Source organism: Pteropus alecto, unplaced genomic scaffold, assembly GCF_000325575.1.
Source record: "Pteropus alecto unplaced genomic scaffold, ASM32557v1 scaffold21, whole genome shotgun sequence".
Taxonomy (NCBI): domain Eukaryota; kingdom Metazoa; phylum Chordata; class Mammalia; order Chiroptera; family Pteropodidae; genus Pteropus; species Pteropus alecto.
Genome location: NW_006436282.1, coordinates 24,703,346 through 24,715,049, shown reverse-complemented (window position 1 = coordinate 24,715,049; position 11,704 = coordinate 24,703,346). Strand labels below are relative to the sequence as shown.

Genomic DNA, 11,704 nt, shown 5'->3' with positions numbered 1-11,704 from the left:
AAGATGCCGAGTCGGATACAAAGCTGTTCATCCTGCACAGGGCAGTGAAACCACAACCTCTGGGCTCATCTGCTCCACGAGGAGCAAGACGACATCACGCCGTATCCGCAGCCTGCGGGTCAACGGGGCTGCACTCACGCAGGGCCTGAGCAGTTATCACCATCTTCGGGGTCCCCCAAAGATTCAGTAGCCTGTAGTTTTTAGTAAGGTTTTCTTATAGGCCATTTTTCCTGAATTCTCAGGAGAATCAATAGAAATGGGATACCATTCAAAGAGGGTTTTGTTCTGGTTTTCACAAACATAACCTGCTAGAATGACCTTGGTTTTTGTTTTTTACTCTTTTTTTTCATAAACAAGTGGATTTATTTTCATGCAATTTCTAGAGTAAGACGAATTATTAATTTCCTGAGTGACTATGTGAATCCTATTAATGTATTCTTGTATCTAACAGTGGGACATATATTTTATAAATATCGATTTCGGCAAGCGAATTTCCAGAGCAATTATGTTGAGTAAATTTAGCTTTTTAAAAATCTAGAAATCAAACCGAGGGCCATTCAGAGCTAATCATTGTTGAGATCGTAGCCGGGGCTGCCGCAGCTTCGGAGCAGCCCCGTTGTGTTTGTGCGGAGCTCGCCCAGCACACATGGCGTGCCTCACTCTTATTTGAGGTAAAGCGGTGAAGAATTTAAAACAAAAACAAGCAAGCAGACAAAAAGACCGAGTGTGGAGATGCAGGGGTGCAAGAAACCGAACCCCCTCTCCCAGGACTCGCGCCCCTTCCGTCCCTCCCTCCAACCTCCCCAGGCCCCGAGCAAGACTCCGCGACGTGTCCTCTTGATGTGCCTCTCCCACAGCGTCCTCCCCCAGTTCCATTCACTGTCGCCCGCAAAGACCGACTGCGTCCTTTTAATCTCGACCAATTCTGTCCAACTATTTTTTTTGAAAGAGCCAGAACGAAAATAGTCTACTCCATGTACAGTCGAAAAGCAGCGGAAGACGTGAAGCGGGAGTTGATGAAGTTACAGGTGAATTACTACATTCTGGAAGAGTCCTGGTGCGTAAGAAGGTCCAAGTGAGTATCCAGCACGGCCAACGCTTTGCGTTCGTAACGTGGCGACTTAACTCAGTTGCGTGGCCCGTGCTTCACTAGTCGTGTGTGTGACAGGTATGTGACACTTAGCAACGTGTAAGTGGAATAAACTTTTTTAGGTAATTACTCAAATTGGAGTTTTTTCTTTTCCGGTCATTCTAAATATGTTTCTTTTACAGTGATTTTCAGGCGTCACTTCGTTAGAGGTGTTATATTGGCACAGATTGAATATTTCCCAAATTATTCATATGTGCCTGTGATGTTTTTTAAATCTTTTATTTCAAGTTTTATGTATTTCCTTTCAAAAGACTTGCAGAGTCTGAGACCAAGTCATGGAAAGTCTCAGTGTAATGAGGTCAGTCAGGCCACCGAGAGGCGGGGCCTCCTGTGTCTAGACCTCATCCCTGCCACATACTGAGTCCTGCGGTTCCCCCATCAACTCAGAATGAAACTTCTTTCTTGCTGTTTCACATCTTAGTTGAGTGGGAAAATAATTCACTTCACTCTGACCCACCATCTCTTGAGTTTATAGCTTTAAAAAATATTTCCACAGAGAAGTTCATGAAGCAGACAGTAGCAACAGGGGCTAGCAAGATCTTAAAAGCTAACGTGAGTTCTAAAGTTGACTAGAAATGTTGTATCTGGGTGACTAGACAGCAGATGACGGTAGCTTGCTATTAAAATACCAAAGCATTTGCTCCATGAGGAGCCACAGATATGAGCAGTTTCATCTGAAATCAAGGATATTTTCTGGAACGCTATTTTAAAAATTCTCACTATTCTGTAACTAAACAGAAGCCTTCGGGAGATTGCTATATCTGTGCCTTAATCACACGCATTCACCATGTACTTAAGTGATACACAAGGGTGTTGAGACAAAATAATTAAATATTAACTCAGGAGTAAAAATAGTTCTGTGATGCAGTATCAGCATTGCCCAAAAGGAAACAGTTGTTGATTGTTGATTGTTCTATGACTATGTCTCAAGTGACTTGAATTTAATCAGGATCTATAGAAAATGTCATTGTTCGTAGAGTCATAATTTAGAAAATACTTTCAGTCCTTACGAACAAAGGGGTATATCTGCGGAATTCATATACGCACCTTTAGTTAACTTTGTTGTGTAAATTTAGGACAGAGAAGTCATAAGCATCTCTCATGTTGGTTGTGGGAGGACATCGCAACAAGCCAGTGGCAGGCTGACGTTTGCCGTAGGAAGAACCGAGTTTCTGGGCAGATGTCCACCAGCACTGTCATCTGCTTTCTCGCCTGGGCCCTCACTCTCCCGTCCGGTGATGCCAGCCTGGGACACCTGCGGGTTAACTCGAACAGAAAAGCAATGCTCCATGACCTTTTCCTCAGTGCTAATGATGAGCCCTGGGTCAAGATTCTTCATTTTTTTCTGGACCCTTGCATCGTATATGAACATGTGGAAATCGCAGAGGCTGGGGTGCTTTATGTTCTAAGATGTCCGGGATTTGTATGACTGCGGTAGTCTCGTGTTCTGATGGCAGGGCACTGTTTCCTGTACACAGGAAGGGATAAAAAGGCCTTTAGGAAGCATGGCCATCAGCCCTGCACGCTGAACAAAACCAGCAGTGAATTACCGGCTTCGGATCATTGCCGTCTAGAGTTCACTGCGGGCTCTGAGAGTTTGGGGCGGGGGGGTGTGCCGGCTCCCCCGTCTGGACCTTGACTTGCCCTTGTTGTGTTTGTTCCAACAAGAGTGGAGAGAGAGAAAGCTAAGGAAGTGACTCTCTAACCTCTTATCCCCACTCAGTAACTAAAACACTGTCCATCTCCTGCAAGATTTAAGCTAGACTGATGATAAGTCCCAGGCAACCTTGGACAGGGGCACTCTGCTTAAACCTTGAAACAGAACACACACTGTGCTTTCCGTGCTGACAGGGGAGCAAATGCGGACTCAGATAGGAGAGCAAAGGGAGGGACGACGAATAATTAGTGCCTCCATCTGCAGTGGAAAAAACTGAGTTTCTAGACAGCTTTCTGCCTGCATTGGCATGCTTATTGCTTTGGGCCTCGCTCTCCAGCCTGAGATACCTGTATGTTACTAGAACAGGAAGAAGGGTCAGAACGGCGGGGAGCACGTGGGGAACTTGCATAGAAGAAAGCGAATATTTATCTTGTGCTTAAACTGTTGCCCAGCACTTTGATGAACACTGTATTTATGTGATCTTGTGTACAAGTGGTTTAATTGTGTGGCTTGATTATTCCTTAAATACTTGACACTCTGTGTTCAAATATGAGTATACAAATATACGCAAATGCAAGTCGTAGATGAGCTTTTAATTAACTACTCTTTTTTCCTCAGTTCTTTGCTTTTTTTTTTTTTCTCATTAATCCCAATAATAGAGTTGACATAAAATTAAAATACATGAATTCAGGAGAAAATTATTCAGGTTTTCACTGATGCTGTTTAAAGATGTAGCCGGCTGGCCAGGGGAATCTTCGAGAAACTCAGATGAGGACTAAAGGGTGTTGCTCTGGGACAGGCAGAGCCACCAGAGGCAGCTTCGCCCTTTCGTTTTTCCTGAAAGCGATCGCCCTCAGGAGCTGGAGGTGGTTCCCTGCTTCCTGTGTGGTTCACTTTCTGCTGCCCTTGGCCTGTGCTGGTGTAGCAGTGCGGCCTTGACGTGTGTGGGGAAATTGAACATAGTTACGCATGTTCAGTGTCGGTAGCATTGAGTGTCAGCCAGGTGTGCAGAAAATGTGCACCACACTGCATGGGAACGCTCATGGGGAGACCTTTGCGGGAGGTAATTGGACGGAGGCAAAGTGGACATCGTGTAGCCCTCTGACACTGCCATAGTGCTGCTTCTAGAAGTTTGACCTACAGAAAGATGTAGGCACAGAAACGTTTGTGTGAGTGTTGTTCGATAATGGTGAAATGGAAAACAAAAGTATTCATCCGTAGAGGAATGGGTAAATAATACATAGAAGGAGTAGGTCTTATGTACTGAGATGGAAAAATGGCCCCATTTTATTGTTCAGCGAGGAGTGTTCAGATAGTCTCGTTTCTGTAAAGCAGCCAGGAGCGTCCGTCCACACACAGACATGTCTTCGCCTGCGTTTGCACGCGCGTGTGTCTGAGCCTGGGTGCCCAAGGGGCTAGCGGAATGTATGCTCGGTTGTTTAGAGGTCCCCTCTGAGAAACGGCCCTGGAGGTGACAGTGACTTTCATGTTTTTATTTGGATAGGTCTGCGTTTTGACACTTTTTGGATAGTGACCTTTAAATCAAAGATATTCTCAAAACAGACAGCACGAGCGTTCTGGCCACAGCGCCGGCCTCACGGTGGAGGGCGGGGCATGGGGCCGCCACCGGGCGCGGGGCGGGCTCGTCGGGGGTGGCCTGTTCTCTTAGAGAAAAAGTGAAGCAACTGTGACGAAACACGAGCAGTTGTCAGTTCTCTAGTATTTTTCCTTGTGTTTTCCTTTTTTTTTTTTAAATTTCTCAAAAAGCAAATAAGAAATTGGGAACTCCTTTCTACCTATTTTGTTTTTACTGATCTTTGGAAGAGTCCAGGCCGGTTGTCTTATAAGAATATCCCAGGAATGGCTTTGCCTAATTCACTCCTCGTGGTTGGATTCGGTTTGGCGCATCCTCACACGTGCTATGTGGGAGGCGCCGTGCGCTTTCCCTTGTGGCGCTGCAGGAGATGCACGTTGCTTTGTCTTGTTATTGCTAAGGCTAAGTTTCAGCACTCGACAGAGAGCCCCTCAACTCTCTGCATTTTACGAAGACAGATTTCCTTCATACTTAAGGAATCTAGGGAGCGATACTTAGAGGCCATTTCTTTATCCTCTTTCTTGAGAGCCTTTCACCAGATAGTTCTTACATCCAATTTTTCTTCTTTCCTGAATCTTTTATTACATTGGTGATTATAAAATCGGCAATATAGATTTGAAAGTAATGTATCACTTACTGATGCATAGGAGTAAGGATGGATTTGATAAATACTAATAAATAATAAATGGACCTAGAGCTATTGGGTTATCTCTACGGAAAAAAATGAAAATTAAATCACCCCACACCATAGAGAAAAATTAATTCCGGATGAATTCTAGGTCTAATTGTGAAAAGCAAGATTCTAAAACTTCATCAGAGTACACACAATGAATATTTTGACGATATTGTGATAGGGAAGAATTCTTTAAACAAATCATAAAAATCATAAGCCCTAAAAGACTGACATCTTGGAGTATACTAACAAAAAATCTTCAATAAAACAAAAGCCCCTCCCCCCAAAAAAAGAAAAATTAAAGAACTTATTTGGCCAAATATCATAATGTCAATTTTATTTCTACTATTCTTTAAAAATATATATTGCTTCTAAGATCTAATTAAGAAAATATATATATATTGCTTCTAAGATTTAATTATGAATTTAGTTAAGGTATGAGCTTAACACTACTGGATTTTCTTTAAATTGATTCATTCTGAAATATAGTTAATGGGAAGTTGCATAAGTATGAACTAAATATATTTGCCAATTGTAATTTTTTAAATTAATGTATGACCTCTTGCCGTGTGCTGTGCATGACGCGAGTCACAGTCTCTCCTCATAACACAACTGTGTCATGGGTATTTCCCATTTTACACATGCGGAGAGCGAGACCGAGTGACGCTAACCCCACTTTCTCGGTAGGTAGCTCAGGCAGGATTTAACCAAGATCTTTTTCGTGTATTTCGTATGTCTGTTTCTTTCTTCAGAGTCATCCTTGCTGTGTTTGCTCTGTTCTAAAGAGGATTTATGGCAGCTTATATTAACATAAATAAACATGTTTTAAAAGCCAAGTTAGTTTAAGTAGGAAAAATGAAATGAGGGCAGGAGTCTAAAAATTGTGCCCCGCGTTAGCTGCCGTTAGGTGTTGTGCACTGACTTTTAGCCTGTGCTGGTTTTCCTAGGCCGGGTTGCAGTATGCCTGAAATTTGGGATGTGGAAGATCCTGCGAACGCCGGGAAGCCTCCCTTATGTAACCTCCTGGTGAAGGACCCCACGCCTCACTTCACCACCGTGTTCCAGAACAGCGTTTACAAAGTCTTGGAGGTTATCGGAGAGTGACCGCTGCCCACGGAGAAGTACATCAGTGATGGTTTTAATGCTCTGCTAATAGCTCATGCCTTGTTTTTAATTCAAATCCCAAAAACTTTTATAGGAAACTGTTTTCAAATAGAAAATGTTTTAGTTGGTCAATTTGTCATTCCGATTATAAGACACATGCCATTATCAGTTGGGTACTATTTCAGTGCACCCCTGAAAATTTGCTATGCAAATGAGTATATGCTTGTATTTGACTTAAATATTTGTGCGAAAATGAGCAGTCAACTGTATACAAAACATGATGGGATGGTATGAAAATGCAGTCAGTTCTGAACTCTCTGGGGGCTGATTTTACAGCTCATGGACCATTGATGCCCCTTGCTCCTTTTCTGCCTCTTGCACCTGTTTTTTTGGACATCTCAGTGGTTATTGTGAGCTCCTCGTTCATGTCAGTCCCTGCCATCAGCCTCAGTAAGAGTAGATGGGGCAGACTTGGGTATTTGCTGTGTGGAATTATCTGTTTATTTCACTTCTTTGTGTTCTTTTGTTCTCTGTTGCTCTTGTTGATGAAGCATTTCCTGCCCATTATTAATCCAGACTCTTGGACCTAGTGGTCAGGACCAAATTCTTGTACTTACCAGGAGTGTGGTATTAGCATCTCTCCGCCCCTCTCCGCCCCTCCCCCTCCCTCGCTCCCTCCCTCCCTCCCTCCTTCTTCCTCCCTCCTTCCCTCCCTCCTCCCCATTCCCCAGCATTCTCTGTCAAATAAGTGATATTTACTTGTTTAGTTTCTTATCAAGTACTTTTTCTTGGTTAAAAAAATTTAATGACTGTGTATTTTTCTCATTTTTAGTATTATTCAGAAGTGTATATTTTAATACCTTTAAACCACTTAAAATCTTTTCATGTTTAATTATAGTTTTAAGAAAAACCATTTTGAACAACCTCAAATGTAATACATCTAGAAACTAATGTATAGTCCTGTAGACATAATTTACAGTGGAGCAGTAGACTGTAGAATGTGGTAGTTTTTCTTTTACTATTAAGATATAATAAAACATGAGACTAATTTTTCTGTCAAAAAGTAAATGAATAATGATAAGCGAATGGCATTTTTATATTTTACTTTTAAAATTGCCTGTCTTTAATAAGACAAAGCCTTAAGCCTTACAGTTTTGGTTCCAGAAACCAAGCATTAGGAATGAGGAATGAATATATTCAGCCTGCCTTGTTATTCTTTTCCTTCCTATTTATTTTTATTTTGAAAATACTTCAAACCTGCTTTGAATTCTTATGTGAATTTTTGTTTCCTAGAAGTTAATTTGTGTGAAATGAGATTCTTCAGAACAGCGAACCCCTTATAGTTCTGGAAAATGATTTTACGATTTCAAATTCTGAACAAACCGTGCCTCCGGCAGATTGCACATGTAATTATACAGTGTTCTCTTTATTAACCACGGGCAGATTAACCGCACTGTGGATTGTCCTTGAGACCCAAGTCCCCAGGGACGGTGTTCGGTGCCCGCTCCTGGGAGCCGCTGAAGAGCGTTTGTCTTTCTGCCTCTGTGCGGCTGAGGGCGGCCCGGCCTGGGGGAGGCGCTAGCGTGCTTAGGGCAGAGCCCCCGGGAGCCCCCTCTTTCTCGCCTGCTGGGTGACTTTTATTTCTTTGGTTTTGCCAGTTTCAGAAAACGGGGAGTAGCCCGGGAGTTTGGGGTTAGGAGTGGAATGTGAGCAAGGAGGTGGCCGTCCAGACAGATGGGCAGCGGCCGCTCGGGGCCCAGGAGGGTGAGGGTCGCCGGGCGGCAGGAGGGGACGTGTGCTGGGCTCTGTCTGCACCTGGGTCTCACCCACATATGGCTGTTTTGTAAGTTCGGCAGTTACAATTTGTTTTTTTGTTTTTGTTTTTTAAATGGTACTTTTAAAGTTAGTCTCTGTTTTTCTCACCCTCCAATCATTTTCTTCCTAATAAGTTCACATGTAATGACTGGAAATTCTGTACAGGAAAAAAATGTTAAAATACTCTTAAAACGGTTTCATATGCTGGGAAAGGGTAGAAGGAGTCAAATTCGCTCTCTTTCCGAAGACCCCTTTCGTAACAGTGTTTGTTAACGTGACTCTCCGGCAAGCTCCGGCTCTGTTTCAAGCCGGACAGCTCGCTGCTCTGCAGGCTCCGTCTTGGTCACGTCTGGTAGCAGCCGGCGCTGCAGATTATGAAACTCTCTTATGACAGCATAGCCTAGTAGTAGCTTTGATATACATGACAAAACAGTATTAAAACTCAGTATTTTACCCATTTTTAGCATTTAAAAATAGTTTTGCTTTAGCGTGAGGAAGGTAAAGTAGACAAGGAGGCGGTGAAAATAGCTCGTGCGAGCACGCGAGAAACAGAGCTGGGGCAGGATTCCACTTAGAAAAAACCGTAGTGTTAAAATAAGACTATGACATTAAGGAGAAAATGAAAGGGTGTATCAGGAATAAATGATATTGCATAGAAGTATTGTATTTTTATGAATTTTCTGCCAGTTGTTTACATGTACTATGTATGTTAAATAAAAAAAGATCATAAAAAGATGGAGACTGTGTTTTTCATTATTATTTTCATTTCCACCTTGACAGTGAACATGTTCAGCCTCATCGTGTGGCCCAGACAGTGTGCACTGGGCTGTGGCGGGTGGCCGTCCTCGGTAAGGGACAAGGGCTGTTAACAGTAGGGGACATGAAGCCGCTTAGGCCCCTTCCCTGGTGTAAGAGTTGGGGTCACCCATACTCTTTTTACCTTTATGGCACTTCCATTATTTATCCTTTACATCAAGGGACACAGTCATTCTGTAAAGCCATATTTTGGGGATAGTTCTAATGTTGCTGAAAGCTGCTTCTCGTGCATGAGACCACAGTTCAGTCTTATGACATCTCCTAAGTTACAGCTCCATGTTTTTGGTTGATGCAAGCATCAGCTTTATTTCTGTGTCTGCCTGGAGGAAAGACAGTTTAGCTGAGTTCATGCCTGTATAATTCATTTCTTTACCCGGTGACACCTTTGTTCTCTGACATCTTTGGGGAATGACATGTTCTAACAGTGACTCAGAGTTGGTGTGCATCGGAGTCTTCTGAAGAGCGTGGTGAAACAGACGGCTGCCTCACCACAAACGCTTCTGATTCGGCTGGCCTCGTGGTGCTCTGGTCTGAATGCGTGTGTGTCCCCCAAATTCATATATTGAAATTCTAACCCCCACGGTGATTACATTAGGAGGTGGGACATTTGGGAGCTGATTAGCCCTCATGGAAGGGATTGGTGCCCTGATAAGGTGCGAGAAAGCTCCCTCGCCCCTTCCACCAGGTGTGGCTATAGCCACAGGTGCTGTGTATGAACCAGGAAACCGGCCCTCATCGGACACCGAATCGGCCAGCGCCTTGACCTTGGACTTCCAGCCTCCGGAACTGTGAGATAAATTTCCGTTGTTTATAGACGTCCAGTCTGTAGCATTTTGTTACAGTGGTCCAAACGGACTGAGAAGGAGGGGGCCCTAGTGTTTGCCTTTCTAACCAGTTACAAGTAAAGCTGATGCCCTTAGTCCAGGGGCCATGCTTGAGGACTGCTGGATGGGGAAGGGCTCTGGATGACTGGCCTCCAGGGGGCTCCCCATTCCCGACGGCACTCACCCCACCAGGACAGGCCAGAGGGTCCCTATTACTGGGAAGTGAATGTTGCAAAGTCCCTTCTTGTCTCTTAGGGGACATTACTTCAGTGCAATTTGCAAGAAGCAAAGACCAGATATGGTTATTTTTAACCAGAACATCACTGCAACTTAGTTGTATTGTGTTTGCTGGACAGGTGAGTTATGGATCATTTAAATATTTTGAAACTGTAAACTAGACTAGGCTCGGACCTGTTTTTTTCAATTTAGAGATGAGAAAAGAGTGAAATCCTTTAAAATCGGACTCTATCTTGTAAAATGACTTCGTCTAGAAGGAAATAGATAATTCAATGAGATGTGTGGGTTTTAAAACATCATTTTCCACCTTACTGCCTTTTTCAGGTCCCAGAAATGCTGCATCTTCTCCGTCTGTTGGAGAGCAGCTTCACAGCTCGGGGTCACAGATCACCTGTTTCTCTTCTGCCTTCTCTTTCTCCTTAGAGAGATTAGAAGTTTCTAATTTAAATCAATAAAATTGTTCTTTATGCAGAAAAAGAGGAGCTGCTTTTAAACTTCATTACATCCTTAAATTGGTCTTTATTTCACAGTACTGTATCAATACAGATATATTTTTACATTCGAAGTTGAAAAGAGTATTAAGGTATAGAAAGGTCTTGAAAACTCTTTTCTCTTAACTTTCCTCCCAGGAGAGAGACTTTTTAAAATTTGGAATGAATAGAAGAGTTGAAGACAATAAAATTTGAGTCACTGTGATATAATTAAAAGGTAGGTTTTTCTTTTTCTGCAGAAAGATTAGGATAGTATCGATACTGGCTCTGCTTTCAAAGTAGTGTTTTTGTACTCAACGATCTCTAACCCCAAATTCTAATTAAATAAGCAATATGTTGTCAGAATGACTTTTGCATAAATGGTAGTGCTACCGAATATTCTGTTTATGCAAGCATGTTCTTTTTAATTCAGCATAACATCAGTTAATTGATTTTTAAGTACCTGGGCTTTTTTCCCTGTATGCAAATTTAATATCTTGAAAGAAGTTTGAATGTAGCAAAATTAAGCTCATTCAGTTGTTATGCTGATTGCCTTTAAAGCTTGAGTACTTAGCCACTTCTTAAAAAATGGAAATGAAAATGACCGTTTCTAAGTAGACTTGGCATCAGGCCATCAAAACTGGTTTAAAAAAAAAAAAAAAGTGCCCGAAGGCCAGCTCTTCAGCTCAGCTTTATGACCCAGCTCACATCTCTGGGTATCTGAGTCCAGATTCACAGGCCTCCCTCTTGCCCTATACCATCCTCTTCCTAGTGCAATTCAGCAGTCTTTCCAGCCCTTTAAATCTATGATGAATTTGGCTTTTTCTAACAGGCCCTATGGCAGTCATTCTCAAACTGGTCTGTACCTTGGGAATTCCTTGGGGGGTTTTGAAAATACTGAAGCCTTTCCTACCACCCCCAGAGTTTAGGATTCAGTTAGTCTAGGATGTGAGCTGAGGTTTGGAACTTTTAAAAATGCCCAAGTGACATTTTAGGACTTCTGGTATCCACCCTTCCCACGTCATCGCCAATTAAATTAGAAATGGTAAGCAATTTTATTTCAGATACATTCTTTTATTAACAATGATTAACTACTTCTACTTTATGTCTATTAATCATGGAACCTCGTGTTGAGTAGACTCTTTTAGGAAAGAATCCTGTGTTCAGTTGGAAATATCCGCCGTGGGGGTGGGGTAGAATAACAGCATAGGTGCCACATATTTGTAAACCCACATTAGGGTGTTGATAAGAAATGAGGATGTAGTAGTAAAAATAAATAAATTACTTTAAAAATCACTTTGACGATTTAATATTAACGCAAAGCATCATGTTTCTTCTCTTTGAATATGCTTTTTTCTTTTTCC

At 42.5% G+C, this 11,704-nt stretch overlaps 1 protein-coding gene across 1 annotated transcript in view; it reads left to right on the top strand.

The window, feature by feature from the left end:
* DPY19L1 (dpy-19 like C-mannosyltransferase 1) overlaps positions 1 to 8,728 on the top strand; it is a 69,890-nt gene extending 61,162 nt beyond the window's left edge. The window contains exons 21-22 of the mRNA XM_025046862.1: positions 950 to 1,075; positions 6,022 to 8,728. Coding sequence (XP_024902630.1) covers positions 950 to 1,075; positions 6,022 to 6,178 — 283 coding nt within the window. The 3' untranslated portion in view covers positions 6,179 to 8,728. The remainder of the gene's footprint in view (positions 1 to 949; positions 1,076 to 6,021) is intronic.
* The last annotated feature ends 2,976 nt before the right edge of the window (positions 8,729 to 11,704 follow it).